General features: G+C 43.4%; 1 protein-coding gene across 4 annotated transcripts in view; it reads left to right on the top strand.

Moving 5' to 3' along the window:
• Positions 1-1,415: 1,415 nt before the first annotated feature.
• ush2a (Usher syndrome 2A (autosomal recessive, mild)) overlaps positions 1,416-20,773 on the top strand; it is a 153,450-nt gene continuing 134,092 nt past the window's right edge. For 2 of the 4 annotated variants that reach the window (XR_007962273.1, XM_052064439.1), the window contains exons 1-10: positions 1,416-1,940; positions 2,476-3,134; positions 4,148-4,362; positions 5,563-5,793; positions 7,386-7,554; positions 15,141-15,276; positions 19,240-19,303; positions 19,770-19,871; positions 20,015-20,204; positions 20,331-20,539. Coding sequence is in view for 3 of the 4 variants with exons in the window: in XM_052064439.1 (XP_051920399.1) it covers positions 2,715-3,134; positions 4,148-4,362; positions 5,563-5,793; positions 7,386-7,554; positions 15,141-15,276; positions 19,240-19,303; positions 19,770-19,871; positions 20,015-20,204; positions 20,331-20,539 (1,736 nt within the window). In the remaining variant the exon portion in view is untranslated. The remainder of the gene's footprint in view (positions 1,941-2,475; positions 3,135-4,147; positions 4,363-5,562; positions 5,794-7,385; positions 7,555-15,140; positions 15,277-19,239; positions 19,304-19,769; positions 19,872-20,014; positions 20,205-20,330; positions 20,540-20,773) is intronic. The other 2 variants (XM_052064437.1, XM_052064438.1) reach the window with 1 other exon arrangement.

Genomic DNA, 20,773 nt, shown 5'->3' with positions numbered 1-20,773 from the left:
TTTTCACTCACCCCCAACTTCCTCATCCCTCCTCCCCCATCTGCTTTTCCTCCCTTTTTTCCTCCACCTCTTTTCTCTCTTCCCCAGCCCCTTGTCACCTCCTTCCTTTCCTCCTCCCCTCTTTTTCCCTCTTCTCTGCTTGGTATTGATTAGAAGGTGAACCTCTAATCTGCTTAAGGTCATTAGGAACACTTAATTAAAACCTAGTTAGAATGCCTTTGTTCAACCAAAGCAAATTGCAGCTGTTCAAACGTGATTAGTATGATAACAAAACTTGTTAGTGTGGCAAAAATATTTGTGTGAATGTCATTTTTTTCCCGATGAATGTTTACATAATGTGCCGGGTGCAATTCCAGCTCCAAACTCCCTGTGTGGAGTTTGCATGTTCTCCCCGTGCCTGCGTGGGTTTTCTCTGGGTACTCCCGTTCCCTCCCACATTCCAAGAACATGCATGTCAGGCTGATTGAAGAATCTAAAGCAGGGGAGCCCAACCAGTCGACACCGCGGACTGACCCCAAGGCGACCGCGAGGTGTGTTTGAGGAAAAAAAACGTTTTTTATTTTTTTTATTTTTTAATGACACGACAGGAAGTCAGTATTGCCAACTTAGCGACTTTGACGCTATATTTATTTCAGACCCTCTCGAGTGACTCTTTTTTTCAAAAAAGTGACTCGTGACACTGTTGTGACTTTTTCTGGTGTTCTTGTGATGATAAAGCAGACATCCGGCGGAGGCTCAGAGTCGACCCATTTCTCAGCCACGTCGAGAGTAGCCAGATGAGGTGGCTCGGGCATCTGATTAGGAGGCCTCCTGGACGCCTCTCTGGTGAAGTGTCCCTGCCATGTCCCACTGGCAGGAGGCCCCAGGGACGACCCAGGACACGCTGGAGAGACTGTTTCTCCCATCTGGGCTGGGAAAGCCTTGGGATCCCTGGGGAGAGCTGGCAGAAGTAGCTGGGGAGAATGAAGCCTCGACTTCCCCCCGAAAGCTACGGACCCTGGATAAGCGGTAGTTAATTTGATGAATTAACAAGATAGGCTCAGGCCAACACTCACATGAAACACTTCAACGACATTTCTCAGAAATCACAATGTCTCATCACTGATGAGGTATGTTTTGAACTGGCAAATGCTACTCATGTTGCATTTGGGGGCTACCTGGTGCTCCCTTTAATAATGATATAGATCAGCAGCTGATGTAAATCATCATTCAAACCAACTCTGTTTTGTCACTCACTCTGCAGTGGTCAAATGCCTACTGTACTCGGAAGTACATGTGACGTCACGGTGAAAAGATAAGGTCCATAGTTTTAATCTGTGACATAACTCATGGTCACAGTTCCGGTGGTTAGTAATAATCTCCGTTGCTACGTAACGGCGTCCCCTCCAGCGTGAGAGCCACTTAAGTGACAGCTTCAACCCACACAGGTGGCGGTTTACCGTCAGAACATGACTGAATATATTAAACGTGTGGCTGCTGTTCGTTTCGAGTTGTCTTCTTCCAACCGCTACAGTTACTCGTGTCGGAGTGTTGACGTCTTGCTTACTTTGAAATGAGCGCGGCTTGTTGCGCCACTGACCAGATGGCGGCCGGCTGCTGCTAATCTACTTTGGAGCGTCTGCATGTGTCTCGCTTGTTGTGAATGAGATTGCTCCGTAAGAGACGACGAGGAGGAGGAGGAGGAGACGAACCCAGATAACTTCGACATTGTCTTGCGGGATTTATTTTCCCTTCACAAAAACAGAAGTTGAGCCAAAGGAACGATGTATTGCGAGTCGAATAGAGGACTATTGTTTTCCCTGTCTGATCGTGTGACAGGTGTTTATGACTGCACCTGGTGGTAGTTAAATTGCCCCAACTACGTCGAATCAACAAGTCGGATTTTTATGGTTTCAAAACAACTTGTGAACGAATTGTGCAGCTGGAGTCAACAGCAACAGGTGAGCCACGAACGTTACCCCGCTTTTGCTTATTTGTGACAAATTTGTGACCGCACACCGCGACAGATAGCGACCGTTATTAGATACACTGTGTCCATCCTCTCTGAGGCACATTATTGTGAGCGGGTCCAAATAATTCAACACTTGAGCCTGACTGCTCCGCTGGCCTCCCTTTGTGTGAGTGTGCGTGTGTCAAAATGTGAAATTGAAGCTGATAAGCATTGCAATGAAGAGAGATTTTGACATAAGCCCCAATTTCCAGCAAACCAATGCGAAAAAAAGCCGCTGAGTTGTATCAGAACCTGGAGGCCAGATGCCAGGAGGAAACAGGGCATGTTTAATTCAATGGGGAATGAAGAAAGGGGGTGTGGGGTGATGTAGCGGTATCAGTTGAGCCTGGCCTCCATCAAGCTGTACATGATAGTGTTGGCTTTGGCCAGGGAATAGCCTGCATGGCATTTCACTTGCCTCAGATTTGTCTCATTTTGGATTTTGGTCTCACCATATCTCTCTGCCGCTCTCTCTCCTTCCACAGGGTGTGAAATCCTAGCTATCATGCGAAGGCTTTGGTTGTGGTCGCTGTGTGCGGGGGACACAAGTAGTGTAACCGAAACCTAAGCTTTGCACCTTCACCCTTGGGGGCATTGGCAAAAAATAAAAATAAAGGTGTGTAACTCGGCCACCGTGACACCATGCCAGTCATCACTTATTCAAGAACTGTTGGGAGGCTTCCAAGGCATCTCCAAATTCCGGAACATCCCACTGGCCTCAGGAATGTTCCATAAAGTCACATCCCCCATTTTAGAACCTCAGATTCAACCATCTTTTGGGGTCACAGGAGGCCACAAACATGGCAGAACAGCAAAGAGCGTAATGCTACAACCGAAGAAAACGTGGAGCACGACAATGAGTAAGACACTGGGAAGACAAGATCATTTATGGATCGACTGCAACTGCGAAGTTGGAAAAGTTGAGGAAGAAGCTGCTAGGATTTCATTAATTGGAGTCGCAAGAGAAAATGAACTCCAACCGGACAAAAACAAGAGCAGGATCCATGAATATCCTGTGAAAAACAAGACAGAAGAACATGTTAAGAGTGACTATAAATTCATGTTGGTGATAAGGTGGCAACCTATTTTCGTCTGCATATGGGTCCTCTTCATTGGTCTGTGTCCAAAATCTGCTTCATCACAGGTAAGAAAACCTTAAAGCTTTTTGTCAAATATGTCATTCTAATATACAAAATATAAATACAGGATCCCTATGTCGTGTTACAGTAAACACATGCGGGTGGACATCAATGCTTTAACTTGTCTAAATTTGACCATGTTTAATGGTAGTTCAACACTGAGCCATTTCACAGCCAGAGGCCGATTATTTAAGACTCCGATTTGTATTTATCTATTTTACCTTCACTGGTTGCTAGCTAATTGCAAGGCACATCTAAACAACCAGTGACGCCTATTTTCACACGTAAACACAATTTTGAGTCTTCAATTCACCTAACATGCATGATTTTGGAATGTGAGAGCAACCATAGTACCTGGATAAAATCTTTGTAAGAATAGTGCGTACATGAAATCCACATAAGGGCCTAAGGAAAGATTTAATTTCGACTGAAAGCTGTCAAGTTGGAAACTTATGACATCTGTATCAAAACATAGCAATGGAAGGTTGGAATTTTCCATTAGTGAACATGTAGAAAAACAATAGACCATAATGCTACACAGCAATGGTGACTTCCTCTGTCAATAGAAAATAGCCACTACTAGGGGACATGAGGTATTTGTATTTCCTGGTTATTCCTTCTTTTTTTTCGGTACCAGTTGCAGTTTTAGAACTTTGAGTATTCTATGAAGTTCATGTTCAGTAATGTCATTGACGCTCAACAAAACATCCTGTTTTTCGCAAATATCACACTTTGTGTTGAAATGTCTTTTCCCGTAAGCAGCACTTGGTACAGCTGTTGTATAATTTCAAATTTTCATGTTCTTCTCCAACACATTTTCAGTGCATGTGAGCAATAATTTGGATGAGTTGTATATATGTACATTAGTTAACGCGCAGGCCGTTAAATTGTGTGGTGCTCACCGAGATTGTCATTATTGTAACCGAGAGTGTCGGGTTACTGCTGATAAGAATAAGTACATGAGGTCCAGATGAAATGGGAACGGTCACACTTGTTCAATCGTCTGTCGTTATTACAGGGACATTTCCCGCCAATGGAGAACATTGCTGCCTTCAAACCCGTGTCCACTTCTCCAGCTCATTCTACCTGTGGGGTTCCGGATCGGAGCTTCTACTGCCAGACTGCTTCCTCACAGGCTGAGCTTCTGATGTGTCATCAGGCCTCTTGCGACCAAGAGTGTCCCTTTAGGTCCTCTACGCCACCGTATGCACCACTGCTACTGCCTGCATACAGGTAATCAGATGTTTAAGATGGACGGGAAGTGCTATTTTATGTTTCATAGTGCGCCATATATTTCCAATGGAAGACGGGTCTGGACTGCAGGCAGGCCAGTCTAGTACGAGGCCACGCTGTTGTAACACATGCTGGATGTGGTTTGACTTTGCCTTGCTGAAATAAGCAGCGACATGAAAAAGATGGTGCTTAGAAGGCAGCACGTTTCTTCTGAACCTGTATGTACCTTTCAGCATTAATGTTACCTTCACAGATATGAAAGTTACCAATGCTATTGGCACTAACAAAGCCTCATGTCATCACAGATGCTGGCTTTTGAACTTTGTGTCCATAGCAGTTGGGGTGGTTCTTTTCCTCTTTGGCCTGGAGGACACAACATCTACAATTTTCAAAAACAATTAAAAATGGGGACTCATCAGACCATAGAACACTTTTCCACATTGCTTTAGTCCATCTTAGATGAGCTCGGGCCCAGAAAAACCAGTGGAGTTTCTGAGTGTTGTAGATAAACGGCTTTTGCATTACAGAGTAGAATTTTAAGTTGTACTTACGGATGTGGTGCCGAACCGTATTGACTGACATTGATTTTATGAAGTGTTCCTGAGCCCATTTGGTCATGTCCTTTACACATTGGTGTCAGTTTTTGAGGCAGTGCCGCCTGAGGGATCAAAGGTCACGGGCATTCAATCTTGGTTTTCAGCCTTGCCACTTCAATGCAGTGATTTCTCCAGATTCTCTGAACCATTTGATGATATTGTGGACCGAAGATGATGAAATCCCTAAATTTCTTGCAATTATAGCTCAAGGAACATTGTCCTTAAACTATTTTTTTCCAGGCATTTATTCGCCACGTCTGTGCATGTGAATGACTGAGCTTTTATAACCAAACAGGGCATCCACCGGTTCCCAGTTAGTCTGTTCACCTGGGGGATATTCCAACCGAGTGTTTGATGAGCATTCCTTTCAGTCTTTTTGTCTGCCCCATCTTTTTCGGAATATGTTGTAGCCACAAAAATAACTGTTTATCAGCTTCAACATGACATGTCTTGTCTTTGTGGTCTATTCAATTATATATGCATTGAACATGATTTACAAATTGTTGTATTCTGCTTTTATTTATGTTCAACACAATGTCCCAACTTCAAGGGATTTATTAACTCTGTTCATAACACCATCTTCAACATCTTCCCCTCTCACCAGGGGTGCTTGCGTCACTGAAGACTCAAAAGACACCCGTCCTATCCTCCAACAGACATCAAAGTTCAACAGTTTGACCACCTCTATGTCAAGTGGAGAATCAGCTGTTTCCAGTAGTATTATGTTTCCTCAAGGCCAGCTGGCATGTCTGCTCTCTCCCCCTTCTCAAAAGCTGGGACCTTCAGGATCCCTCACCCTGGCCTTATGGATTAAACCAAGCTCTCTTGGAGAGATGTGAGTCTGTTTTTTAGTTTTGTTGTTTTCTGTGGTTTAAAATGTTAAAACCGTAACTGAATGAACTACAACGTCAAAATTGAGAGGGAGGCAAAGGCATAGGCAGGGTGCATATGAACTTGCCTCTGAAGTATACATTTTCTGTATCCATTGTAACCCTTAGCTTCTGGTTAAAAAAAAAAAGCAAATTTGGATTGATTGCATTTGATATAAATGCACTTGTCTGAAGCAGGATGATATTTTAAAGACTTGAAGTGATGTAATTGCTGTGTCTGATGCGGTCACCATGCAGACGTTGTAGTCCGCGATTCATGATCATGTCCTACTTGCCTAAAATGTGGTTGGTGCAAAGTTCAACTAGGTTTTCAATCAAGCACACATGCACACAAGAGTCACACGTATGCACAAAAGGGCATCCTTACCCGCCCCCTTTTAATAGAGTGACACTGAAGGCTCATTGTTGAAGCACTTGGTCTTTTATATTGGATCTTATCATAAGTCACTGTTTTGCACACTCAAATTTTCTAGCTGGGACAACGATGCAGATATCTAATTCATGGTTCGTGCCGTGTCTTTGTTTGTGAACTTGTCTCCCTGGACATTCAGATGACAGGCAAGTTGTATTGGCCTGCTGAACATGACACCTGTACCTGGCTTTCTCTCGCTTTCCCTCTCTCGCTTTCTGATGTTGTCTTCAGCCGACTGTCTTTTGTAGTTGACGCAGCCATGGACCCCATGAAAGAGTCCAGATGAAAAGAGGTCCCTATCCTCACCTTCGTCCATCTCCTTTTGGTCTCTCGATCGCTGTGATTTCAAATCCTCCCACTCATCTGGATGTACAGAACCAGCCACCTGTTCTTACGAGTTTTTACAATGCCTAAAAGAGTTTATATGAAATATACTGTCGCATTAGAGGCTTCCAGACATCTTATTTAGAAAACATGCATAGCTTATCTTTGGTTGCTTTGAATGTCTTGCGCCATCACTTTTGGAACAAGTGCTGAGGTTTCATGTAGTGTGACGTCATGCACGGAAATGGTTTCTGTGACTTTATGGCGTTTTGACAAATACATTGCGACCTGTATAACATCATCTGCTGGCAGTTGCCAATGCCCTGACTTTTCTACTTCTGAATCAATCTGTCTTTTAGCAGGGATGAAAAAGGAACAAAACATCCCTTTGAAAAAGTAATTTTGACTTTATTTCCTGTGCTTCTTTTCTTACGTAGACCTGGACGTGCAGACGTTCGACCCAGATGCTCTTGTCTCATTCATCCATCAGTGATTTATATGTCCCTGGGTTCATAAAAGCCAGGATTTTCCCATAAAATGTCACAGAGGAGGGTGTTCACCCCTGCAAGTCCGCAACCCGCGTAGCACCAGAAACCTAACACTTGTGTAAAATATTAATATTACATGTATAAATGTCAAAATGAGGGACTGCATCTAGTGGTCCCAACTCAACATGAGTTTTTAGATTCAACTCTTGATGCTGAGAAACCTCTTTTGCGATCCGCCTTTCTCCCACTACTGGAATGTTCATCCTTGTTGTTATTTGTGATTGATGAATGCATTTTAGTTTTTCCTTCTTAGGATGCTACTAGAGAAAAACTCCAGGGACCAGTTAATCTTTTCAGTGACAGTGTCGGATCGGGTTGTCAAGATGCAGTACACTCAGTCCAAAAGTTCAACTCCTTTGACCGTCAGCTTCAGAACAGAGGGACGACTTGTGATGGAAAAGTGGACACACATTGCTTTACAGGTAACAGAACATGCCCACACACACGCAGAGACATTCCGAAACTCATCCTAAGAGAATACATTTTTTGTCCTTTTCAAAAATGTTTGACTTTCCATATCAATTGATGAGATATAATATTATTTGCAAAGTCTTCTCCTTATCAACTACCAGACTGTGCTGTTTTTTTTTAATGGCGAATCGCGGTCTAAGTCCGAAGAAGTTAAGGTTTCAAGCGGACCAGTTGTCTTTTGCTGTTAAATAAAGAATGTGCCTAGCCACGCCATCTGGGTTTTTTTTCCCCTCATATCGGCTACTATCACTGTGTACTCGAGTATATTCAATACTATTGCAGTTTGGGGGAATACTTTTAAAATGCTGAAAGTTCATGTTACGATGCGATATTGGAACCTGAAAGCTGAAGTGTGAAATATTGTATCAAGGCTAGCAGCAAATAGTCTGTGGCTTTCTTGGAATTCATCACGTACAAATCCAACTATGGATGTTGGCTTACCAAGAGATAAACTGATTTAGATTGCTATAAATTGATTTGAATTGTAAAAGAGAGTGCACTTCTTGGCTGCAACCAGGAGAGGCGGTGTGGATAAAATCTCACACAATCTTGTCCAACTTTTTTTTTGCTAGGAAAGAGGTCAAGCAATATAATACAGTAGTTGACTAAAACATAACGATGTATTTCTTTAAATACGGTCAAGAGGATGCAATGATTAGAAATATCACAGGCATCTTTTTCCAAGAACAAATACACTCTTTATTTAGCGACAAGCCTTCTCAAATGGCACCTGTGAAGGGCTGAGCATTTCGAGGCTGTAAATGACTCACAGTGTGTTAGTGCTTGGTTGAAGAGTATCGTTTTACAAATTGCTCTGCTGAACAATCCCCCTCTTTCAGCATCTCTGAATAAGATCAATGCTGCTGAGGGAGAAATCATGTTCTGATAGTTGTTACTTTTGGTTTTCATGCTTTTGGCTAACAAAATGTCATTTGAGCTGAAATTTTTTTCTTTTTTTATTTTTTTTTTTAATGGACGTTTTGTAAGTATTGTAAGCGGGTCTAAACATAAAGTTTGGTCAAGATAAAAGGTGAGATTATGGCTTAGCCATTTTCAGGCACATTCCTTCCTTTCGGACATGAGAATATCGCCCGTGTTTAGTTTCGTACATCCAAGCCATCAGGTTGCTGTGTGTCTTCAGTTTCTGTGTATGTGTAATGAACATATCTATGGGCTTGTGATAATATAAACCTTGTAGCCAATTTGCAGTGAGCGTGTTATGTCTTGGAGGTGTTTGGAAATGGTGCGCATGTATTCCTGTGAATCAGGCTGCCTTTTGTTTAATGGTGTGCTGATGTGATCGGCTTTGACCATTCCGAGTAGTCACATAATCATCCTTGACATTCAAACACAATTCGTATACTGCCATTCTCATGCCTGGGCACACACACTCACGCACACACACACACACACATACATCCCCTCTTCTACACGCTCACACAGCAACTTGCAGTTCAGTGATAATTTGTAGCTGTGTGTCAGCCGCGATACAGATATTTCCCTTATGAAGGAGATGGGTAATTTAGAAACATTCCCATACACGCACACACACTAGTCATCTGTCGGTTTTGAATAGATCAAAACAGCAAAAAAGACAGTCTAAAGGATTACGGGTTTCCAAGTGCCGGGAGCGATACGCACACACACTTACACACACACACAATCATGTGTGCGCACACAGCGCCAGGAGCAAGGTGCTGTAGGGAGGCTGCTGTTCCCAAGGTAGTTGTCTCATCTGATTATGATAACAATGTACAGAGGAGCGGAGGAAAAGGTAGCCAGGAGGGGACAGAGAGAGAAAGGGGCGGGGGTTGTAGGAAGAGTAGTTGAGTGATAGTTCACTTCAAAGACTCTAATCTGTGACTCATTTGAACATCGTAGCAGGGTTTTGCAAAGGTAGAGGCACATGTACGTACGTTTAAGTTATTGAATGCCTCATGCTCCCATATGCTCCATGCAATGCTTGGAGCAGCCATTTGAAGGTATATATATTGGAAGCCAATAAGTTCTGGGACACTGATTTAAGACTCGAATGTGAGGCACGTTACTGCATGGTGGCATTCATCTGATCTTTTCACATTCTGCTTCTTTCATCACCTCATGTTCAAATTAGTGTGGCCAAAAGTGTCATTCGATGCTCGTTGAACTGATGTCCGTCACACGAGAGCATGTGTCATATGCTGATGTCATCATGCTTTTCATGACACTCTGGAATCCTGAGGTTTTGTGCCAGCGCAGAGCAATTTTTAACCAACATAGCAGCAGTTTTTGCTTCCGGTTTGACCTCAGAAGACCTGACAACAGTTCCGTTTTGCTACGCATGTAGGACTGCCTGGTACTGATGCGCACCATGTTGGTGACTCCTGCTCTAAATTATCCTTAGGTGTGAATCGTTAGTTGTCTCTTTGTGCCCAGCGATTGACTAACGACCAACCCAGACTATACCCAGCTGGATAAAGTGAACTAAACTCATGACCCTAGTGAGCAGAAGCAGAATAGAAAAAGGATGGATGGAAGAGAGCCATTTGGGGACAAATAGCTGCAGAGATGTATACGACAGAGCCTAATTTATACAACTAATGGCTCCAATAATTTTTTATAGGAATGTATTTTTGCTAAATTCCCTAATCAATAAATGCATTTAATGGGTGAGGTCACAAGAAAAAATTGACAAGGCACAAACTTAATATTTGACACTTTTGAAAGAAAATTGAAATAGTGTTTCCATTTTTGGTAATAATATAGCTTCTGTATGCCACTCTTTGTTATGCAAGTTCTCAAACACTTTTTGACTCTGGGGAAAAGCCAGAGAACCAGAAGACAACCCATCCATAGTCATTTCAGAAAAGAGCAAATCAGCAGGTTTGTTATTGAAGAGAACTGGGTGGCACGTTAGTTATTCCATTGGTGAGCACGTCCGCCTCTCAAGGCTGAGGTCGTGGAATCGAATCCTGCCTTCCTCTGTGGAGTTTGCATGTTCTCCCCGTGCCTGCGTAGGTTTTCTCCGGGTACTCCGGTTTCCTCCCACATTCCAAAAACATCCACTATAGATTCATGGAACACTCTAAATTGTCCCAAGATGTGATTGTGAGTCTGAATGGCTGTTTGTCAATGTGTGCCCTGTGATTGGCTGCCAACCAGTTCAGGGTGTACCCTGCCTACTGCCAAAAGACGGCTGGGATAGGCTCCCGTGACCCTTGTGACGATAAAGCAATAATCAACTGTGCTGCCACAAATTTAAGGTAATGTCTGCATTTCTAGTTTCCCATTCTCTTGGAGAAGCAGTGGTTTGTTGACAAGGATAGAGGTCTGTTTCGTGGGCATGACTGACCAGACTGTACTCTATGCCACCACAAAGAACCCTCAATGTGTCCATCCTCCCTTTTGCGGTTTTAATTTTTTTATTTTCCCCAGAATGCCCCCTCATTGCTTGCTGCATTGAAAGGGGAAAACGTCTTCTAGACTAATGGTCTTTATTAAAAGGTTGGCATGTCACCTTATATATGCCCTCGATCTTTTTTTTCCCCTCTATGCTTCTCTCCCTTTCTCTTTCCGAGCCTCATCTATCTCTTCAAAGACCCCCGCCCAGCCCACCGCCGACCGCCCCTTCATTGTCTCTTCACCTCCACCCTCTACGTCCTTCCCCCTCTCCCTCTCATTTTCTTTACACTCACACCCTGTTCCTCTCTCTCCCCATCTCCCTGGGGACAATTTTCTTTTCTTAAATAAACTGTCATAGCTAGTGTTAAAATATGGGCCTTACACGAGGCGAGCGCGACGAGGCAAAGGCACGGGGCCCTGGGCTGGTATAAAACATGGATAATATGCTGTGAGAGGTAATTGTATCTTTTAGCACTGAGATGAGTAGAACAAATGTGTCTCTCCCTCGCTTTCTTTTCCTCTTTTTATTTCTTTTGCTCCTCACCTCCGCTTCCTATCTCTGGCCTCGCACACTGCACACAGCATAATACAATATAGTGAATATTGGCAGTACATCAGACCTGCTAACATTTCATAGTTGGGTGGTGAGAGGGGTGGGGGGGAGCTTGAAGAGTGAAAAACAAGAAGAGGAAGGACAATAGCGGGGGAGAGAGAGAGAGGATGAGGAAAGTAGAGCAGGAAAGGTGACAATGTGCCTGGAGATTCCAAAGTGAAGACGATCCGATAGTTCACATTGGACATTTAATTGCGCCTCAAGCCTCAGTTTATTATGATTCTTTCCATTGTAAAGATCATTCAGTGTTGTGATCATTCGTGGCTTCTGCTTTTCTGGTCATTTTTGAGGACACGCGCAAAGATCGGTGAAAGAGCAGAACCTCGTTCCAATTTGGGCACAGTGTATGATTCAAACACCGAGCTGATTTTTCAACATTTAGGGCCCCATTTTCCAGCCCAGCACAAGTCTAGCATAAATTGCAATCAAATTGTTTGCATGGTGGCAAACCTTTCTTTCTTTTTGTATTTTCGTTGACCGCCGCTGGATAAAAGGGACCTTTGCACCGTTGTGTCCGTGAAGACAATCTACTTACTTTCTGGCCAATGAAAGCGGATCTACTCATCATTCCCTTTAAATTCATCGCAAGCGAGACACATACACAGTCTTTGTCAAACGGTGGCGCCTCAATGATCAACAGGTATCCATCGTTCTTTGAATGCGCTCCCAAAAAGGTCTCTCGGTATGTGTTTGTTGTTCAGCTTTGCCTTTGTCAACACTTAAATCTTTTTTTTATTAGACCTTTCATTCCAACATCCCTGATTCATTCCTCCCCGTCCCCTCTTTTATCTCACTCGCTTGCTCCTTATTGACAGCTTCCCTGGCTGTGTTAGTATTTGTCTTATCAGTGAGTGGCTTGTCACTCATTCAGTCAGTGGGTAGTACATCCTTGGCGCGGTTGAGTGAGAGTGAAGAATGTTTGAGGCAGGATGTTGGGAAGGGGAGATTGGATGTTTGACACCAAGGGAAACCACATGCAGTTGTGTGAGAACAAAACAAAAGTGTCATGTCTAGCAGTACAATTAACCAGTGTGCTTGCACGTTTTATATGTCTGATTTGTGTCCCTGCCTACTGTTCACCAACAAAGGGATTTCTCAAATTTGGAAATTCCTTTTCACACAGGCTGGTGGTTTGCTCTATTGTGAAAGTGTTTGCCCCCGTGTCTGTTGGCTACGCAGCGAACATGGCCTGTTTTGTATGTAGTGTTCTCCTTCGCCTCTTATAGCCAGAGCTCACCGCTATCAAGTGAGCTTAGAGGAAACACCGTGGTTCTCTCTCTACTGAGCCACGGCTTGGCAGAAGTGTGAAAATGGTGAAGAGCTTGAGTCAAACTGCTCCTCGACACATCACTAAAAGCTTTCCACTCATGGTTGGCCTTCGCTCGCTTTTACAGAGGCTTAGGAGCTTACCGGGGATATGTTTTTGTATTTATTTATATATACTGTATATATATATATATTTTTTTAAACCTATGGATGAGTTAGGCAGCCTTCGAACTATGCATTCTTTAGGAACAAAACTGACATAAATAATCAATAATATAGCAGAAAAAAAAGGTTGCCTTTTTCTGTTGAAATATTTCTATATGAGACAGAATATCTTAAACACAAACACACACACACAGCCAAGCTCAAAATGTGAATCATGTTTCTTCTGGTAAATTCAGTGGATTCAACATTATTTGGAAAGGTACAGACCTGTCTTTACGGTATGGGGTCCCACAGGTGAGTGCATGTCAGAGCATAAACCAAGCATAGAGTCAAAAGGAATTGTCTGTAGACCTCTCAGACAGGATTGTCTCGAGGCTCAAATGAGCAAAGGCAAAAGAAACATTTCATGCCGCTTTCGAGTTTCCACTGAGGACAGCAGTCGTTTATCATGCATGAATTCCATAGGGCCCGTTTTGGCACTGAGAGTGGTTATCACCACTTAAAAAAGTTTAAAAAAATAAAAAAGAGAGACAATTTCTTGCCGTCCTGAAAGAGTTCTAAAATTATTAGGGTAGCAAGGTAAAGGAAAGCAATGCAGCGGAAACAGATGAATTGAGGAAAGTGAAAACTGTCTATGAGAGCGAACAAAGAGGACTTGGCTGTATTTCAGAAGGCCGCGTGGCGGCTAAGAAGGATGAAGCGCTTCACTATTCATTTACATCAGCTCTGACAACCGCCTCACATCTCCCCAAGAGCCACACTGCTCAGGCTTAAAGATTCTTAAAGTGGGCCCTTCTTCTGGTTCCCTCTCTGACTTTCCCTCTCCTCTCCTCCCTCCCGCCCCTTCCTTCTTTTACTCCCATTCTCTCCTGAGCTCTCATGTGCTTGCCAGTCTTCAATCAGCCATCATGAAAGTGTCTGTCTGTGCGTCTTAACCATCCTCTGAGAGGCAGACACTTGTCTGGGACTGCCTTCATCCCCTAAAGGCGTTTTTTTTTTTTTTAAACTTGGACTTATTTCCCTCCTCACACCTTTTCAACTTCCTTAAAGAGCTCTGCCTCTCTTTTCCTGCGTGGCCGTTCAGGAAAGCACCGATTGCTGGCAGAAGTTGTGGACAGAGACAGATAACACTTTATTAAAATCCTTTCAAATTTTTCTAAATAAAACAAATGGAACAGGTCGTCACATGATACAACGGACAAAGCAAGGAAGTGTCCAGACCAAATAAAAAAAATGGAAAAAGGAGGAGGAGGAGAGATGGGGTCTTAAGAATCACGATTATCAGTATCCACACAGTGTTTCACAAAAAAACGGATTTGGAGATCGGGCAAAAGGAAAGAGCACGACAGCACACATTAAAGTTTCTCTTATGGAGGTGTCTTTCTTTTTTTTTTCTTCCCGCCTCATGGGTTTGATGTGAAGGAGAGCTGCTGCTGCGGCTTTGACGATGTTGTTGGTTGCACCGTTTTCCATATTCATGCTGCAGATTGAGAGAGAACAGCGGCGAGAGCGCTGAGATTTTTGGTCAAACAGAAAGCTCATTTGCGCTGAAGCAGTTTAGCCCCAGGCTTTCCCTGCTACTGGGGAAATGAGTTGGAAGATTAGTCGTATGTATAATTCACACACACACACACACACACAAACGCAAAAAAAATCATGTGTACAATTATAAAAGTTGATGCATTTATTTCTCTTGCTGTTTTTTAAACGCAATGTTACTTTTTCAAATCCAAACTGCGTGAGTTAGAGATGTGTTACAATTCAACATTTGCCAACAAATATTTTTCAGCATTGCAAATGGCCAACAGTGGTTTAATATCAGTGTACAGTACATTCAAAAACACACAATTCACACAATAACACACACTGTAAAAACTAAAGGCTTTGTGTAGTCAGTATTGCTGCATGGGACACCGCCGTGTGATGTGCTCTCCATCTTTGGGAGATCCAGAAAGACCAAACTCGAGATAATTTTCATCTTTTCTAGTCTAGCTGTTTTGGGTAATGCATCACATGAAGCAGTTGAATGCATGTTTTTTGTATGCACAAACGTATGATTTTGAAGACATTCCTGGTGGACAACTTAGATTTGTCACTCTCACGGACTTTCAGGTGCATGACAGACATGTCAGTCTGTTTCTGAATGGGTTGGAGGAGGATGGAACACCTTTTGAGACCCACTCACTGCCCGCCAGATTGGCTGACAGCAATGAGGACAGCACCATGAGGGTGGGACTCAGCTCCAAAGGTAAAGATGACTCAAATATATAACTCTTAATCATGGTTACAAGTTAATTACCTAACCAATTAATACGTGAAGCCTTTTGTCCATCATTCTGTTACGACCAAGGCTTGTTCCAAAAGTGTGTCGAAAGTTCAGAATTCAAAAGAAACTGAAGGAAGAAATCAACACATCTGCATTCTTAGAATGGAACATTTATTGACAGTTTTTTTTCTGTAGGTGGTTAAAAAACAAAAAAACAAACACCTCATAGTTTATTTGTTGTTATTTTTATTTGTAAACCTGTCCTGTTCAGTTGAATGGAACAGTTTTGCTGTACAACCGGGAGTTTGAAATACTCCCACTCTGGATATGGCAAACCGGGCTTGCGTGCCTCTGAAATATCCAGACAAGGTGATACTACCCATGCCGTGGCATCCACTGCACTCCCCCCAGCCACGGTCAGGGGCACAGAACGGCCCAGGACTGATGCGTTTGAACCGAGACGTCTTACGAGACACTATTGTCCTTCAGCCGAGACCCCTTACCATTCCCACCCAGCTTCTCAAAATGTATACAAATATATGTATTGTAACACATTTAAAAAATATCCAAATAATGGGGGGAATAGCTGGGAAGGCCAGAAATAAGAAGGGAAGCCAAGACACCTGGCCTGCTATCATGCCCATCCTGACAGAGCACCCCCCCACCCCCCACTTGTGGCTATATAATGCATTAAAACAGCCGGACCAGAGGCCAGCACTAAATTGCCAAACCCCAGTCCGGCCTCCACATCATCATACCTCTCAACAGAGCCTGAATGAGAAAGTCTGAATGTGCCAAATATGCAAAATGAACACATGTACCGGTAATATGATGTCAATGATGACACTACCTTTCGGCCCCCCTTCCCTTTGAGCGACACATTTGTGATAGATTGGTGGCGCGCGGGAGCAGTGTCTGAGTCAATAGGAGAGACGTTGAGAGAAAAATGATATCCGTTCATCTCCAGAGTGATAAACGAGTGTTTTTCTTCTCGTTTATCAGCCATTGATCCCTGGTTCACTGCGGGTAGCATCTGATAAGTTGAAGATCACATCAGAGGTTGTGATCAATAGAAGTGATTGGCTCTGCACAGTGTGTGTGTATGTGTGTGTGTGTGTGTGTGTGTGTGTGTGTGTGTGTGTGTGTGTGTGTGTGTGTGTGTGTGTGTGTGTGTGTGTGTGTGTGTGTGTGTGTGTGTGTGTGAGGACGTGCAGCTGATCGTCAAACCCCGGGGGCTGTGTCTGGAATTTTCATCAGAGAATTGATTGTGTGAATGCTGATCAGATGTATTGATTAACAACTATGTCTGTTGTTGGAAGAATTCTTTGTCTGATGAGGAACAAGAAACATGCGTCAAAACGATCACATGTAAAATTTATGTTCAAGGCCTCCAGAAAAAAAATACATACAGTATATATAATGTATAAAATTAAAAACGATTCTGTTAATGTACACTTTCAGTTTAACAAAACAATAGATTTTTCAGAGTCCACACATGCCAAACTCTCTCTCTTTCTTTCTCTCTCTCTCTCTGTCTCTGTCTCCCACTCTCCCCCGGGTAGTACTACACCTACATGGGAATTGGGAGGAATATGTCATCAGAAAACTATGTGACACCTATGTGGGAGGTTTTTTTTTCATACAATGTACACATTCTTTCATATGTGGCTATTAATCCGATATGTTTGTGATGCATCTTCAGTATGAACGCTCATTTACACATTTCCAACATAATGTCAGTAAAAGTTCAACATTTTCTCAGTGCGGGCAGGGGAAAGAGTGCTCTGTAGACTACTGACATTGTCTTTTAATCTGAAAAGTTCTTGTGAGTTCTGATTTTAACATTTGTGTTTCATATAATCCTGAATTATGGAGTGGACATTTGTGGTGATATAGGTAATGCAGCCACGCAGGCACTTATTCATTTATTACATGATGTCATCTTGTGTAGTTGTCTCCATTTATGCTCGTAATCAAGTTTGTCATAATGACCCAGGTATGAAACTGAAAATTGCAAGAGTACAATATTGTGCAATCTTCCGTACCGCTTGATCCTCACTAGGGTCGCGGGGGGTGCTGGAGCCTATCCCAGCTGTCTCCGGGCAGTAGGCGGGGGACACCCTGAATCGGTTGCCAGCCAATCGCAGGGCACACAGAGACGAACAACCATCCGCGCTCACACTCACACCTAGGGAGAATTCAGAGTGTTCAATCAGCCTGCCATGCATATTTTTGGAACGTGGGAGGAAACCGGAGTACCCGGAGAAAACCCACGCAGGCCCGGGGAGAACATGCAAACTCCACACAGGGAGGCCGGAGCTGGATTCGAACCCGGTACCTCTGCACTGTGAAGCCGACGTGCTAACCACTGGACTACCGGGCCGCCCCTATTGTGCAAACCTCCAAACAAAATGCATACAAATCACAAAAAAAAAAGGTGCATCGTTGCTGGTATCTGCTTTCAACAGTTCCAAACGAGATGAAATAAAAAAATAAAAAAAGCCACTTAGCAATGCAGCGCAGGACTGAAACGCGGAGCCTGGAAGACAGAGACCTACACACAGAAGGGAGAATTAAGGCTTATACCTTGCATCATCCCAGTAACAATAGGCAGAGTGCTTTACAGAGGAAGCCCTAATCCCATTTCCACACGCGAGAAATCCTCAGCCAAAGCCTCAGGCTGCACCACCACACACTGTTCGAACACACTTCGATCACATAACACTCTCGCACACTCATTCAGTTTTCCGACACACACACACACACACACATCCACGTACCCACCTCGGCGCACACACTCACAGTTGGACAATGTGCTCGAGCCAAAACGCGGCAAAGCCTCCCTCGGACGCAAATACGTACGCACGGAAGCGCGCACACTTGCATAGGCTCATGTTTGGAGTTTGTTGGAATACACACAAACGCGGAAACTCAGACAAAGCTAGACATGGCAGGGCTTCTGTCAACGCTTAGAGACGATATCCTTTTTCTAACAGTTGTTGTCAAACTAGGCAACTTTGTTGCACACTAAAACACCCGGGCTCTCTTTGGACCAACATCATTGCCCGTTTGTGTTTTAGTCTTTCATGTTCAAGCCAGCATTGTGACGTTTGGAAGCTTGCGTGTTGAGATGTGTTCACTTCTGGGTTTGATGGCACCTCTTTTGTGGAGTCCTCACACAGCCCTTCTTCTCTGCATCAGTCAGCAGCACACCTCATCACAGTTTTTCATACCCGACTAATTCCTACCAGTTTCTCCTGGGTAAAAGTTGATTTTAAGCTTTTGAGACACTTGTTTTAAGAGTTTGTCTGCTGTATGGCGCTTGTAATAGTCGGCTATCACTCTTTTCTGTGGTTCAAAGCCCAAAGACAAAGGTCTGGACACAGTTTGAAGGGGTTAAGCAATAAACTGGTGGTCAAGTTAAACCCCTTGGATTTTAATCCTCTCGGGCATTTTGTACAATTCCATACTTGCAACTTTGCATGAGACCCAATTTCTGATCCGGCATGACTTCGGCCTCAGTCCACAAGGTCCATAAAGGCTACACAGCTTGAAGGACTGTCTGAAAAGAGTGACTTAGAAGTGATGAAAAAAAAATCCTTGACTTCAAACACACAATCGCAACGCAGCAGAGATCAGCTACAGTCTATGTCCAGTCTACTATTTTCACATGTTGTACTTCTCCACATTGGATGAGTTTCTAGCGAATGCCAGGTGTTTTAAAAGCCCCGCTGCTCTTTAGTGGCACCGAATGCAGGCTGGGGACTGATCTTTGTCAGCCTCGGATCATGAACCAAGCTTATATGAGCAGCTGTATGGGCGCTTTCACTTAGCTGTTATCAAGAAACCGAGAAGATAATCTACTAAACACTGTGAAATCCTCTCACTCTGTGTCTTGAGTACAAACCCATTAACACCTAACCGGTGTTCTCTTCATCTCTCCAGGGTCCAATCAGTTCATCGGGCGGATGCAGGACTTTAGATTTTATCCTGCCACTTTGACCAACAGGTAAGATGAATGCGCACGTGTCAATGAACGGTTTTGTGAATGAATCAATGGCGGCGGCCTGATGCTGGGAAAGGAAAAATACGGATTAGTTTTGAATGATGAAGAGGAAAGAAAGGAGGTCTAATCCCTGTGTCTTAAAATCCATACTGCTTCCAGATTGGATTTTGCTTTGAAATTCAATACAAGACAATTAGTGTTTCTTTTGACAGTGATGCAGACAGCAAGAACATAAACGAGGCAAAATTTGCCTATTTTATGCTTCATGTTCTGTCCAAAAAAAAAACCAAACAAACAATTAACAAGTATTTAACAATTTCATTTTAAATATCTAGACCGAAATTGTGCTACACATTTTACTGCTGCAAGGGATGAAAATAAGTCTGATTTAACCACTTTAATCATGCACTTATTCTAGTTTATTTATATGCTATGTTCAATTCTACAGTTTTTTTTTTTAATTCAACAGGGAAATAATGGAGATTTTTTCAGGTGACTTGCCACAGCTCCATTCTCAATCTGAGTGTCGCTGCCCTCCCACTCATCCCAGAGTGCACCCCTTAGTGGAAAGGTACGCTACAAGTTTGTTGCATCATGACCGAACCATCCATCTTATATTTCTTAGATTGTTATAGTGATCTTTAGAGCTGATCATTTAGCATCTTAAATGTTTTACAGTCTGTTTTAATTTCCTCTGACATCAATGTTTCTCAGATATTGTATCCCCAATGCTGCTGAGGACACCACCAACAACCGAGTATTAAGGCTAAACCTCAATGCACATCCACTCGCTTATGTCAATGATCAGGACATGGGCACCGCGTGGCGCTCAAAACTCATGACCACACGGGAATTGGACGAAGGGTTGACTATTACCGTGGATCTGGTAAATGGACAGTATCAGGTAATACGATATCAGTGCTTTCTTTATGTTCCCCCTCTTCACTTTACACCTCTTATTGAGGTTTCTTCTTCATTTGGAATACAATTTTGCCAGTACTGTTTCTTTTATTCCACCTCCCCGGTTCAGGTATTCTACATCTTACTTCAGTTTGGTGGCCCATTGCCTGAGTCACTTTTGATCCAAAGGCAAAGACTCCCCGATCAACAGAACAGCACCGACGTAGAGCAGCCCTGGTTGGACTGGCAGTACGTGGCTAAAGACTGCAACGTATTTAAGATGCAGAACAATGGGCCACTGCTAACACCGGACTCAGTCAACTGTCTCCAGCTCCCCAGGTACAGTGACCCCTGACACATGCGTTTGAATACTCAGGGCCGAAACAGCAAAGACTGAACTGCGGCTGCAGATGGCCCCTTTAATTGCTCATCACTTGCACCCGCAGTTTGCGTGCATCGTCTTAATATCCGGTTCATAAAGGATATTGCGCAAATGGCATACTAGCGTAAACGCGCACACACCTGACTGCAATTGGCACCCATTTTTACCCCTGATTGCACACATGGCAAAGG

The sequence above is a fragment of the Hippocampus zosterae genome, chromosome 4 (genome assembly GCF_025434085.1).
Source record: "Hippocampus zosterae strain Florida chromosome 4, ASM2543408v3, whole genome shotgun sequence".
Lineage (NCBI taxonomy): Eukaryota > Metazoa > Chordata > Actinopteri > Syngnathiformes > Syngnathidae > Hippocampus > Hippocampus zosterae.
The sequence above is the reverse complement of the archived record's forward strand: the minus strand, read 5'-3'. Positions and strand labels throughout refer to the sequence as shown.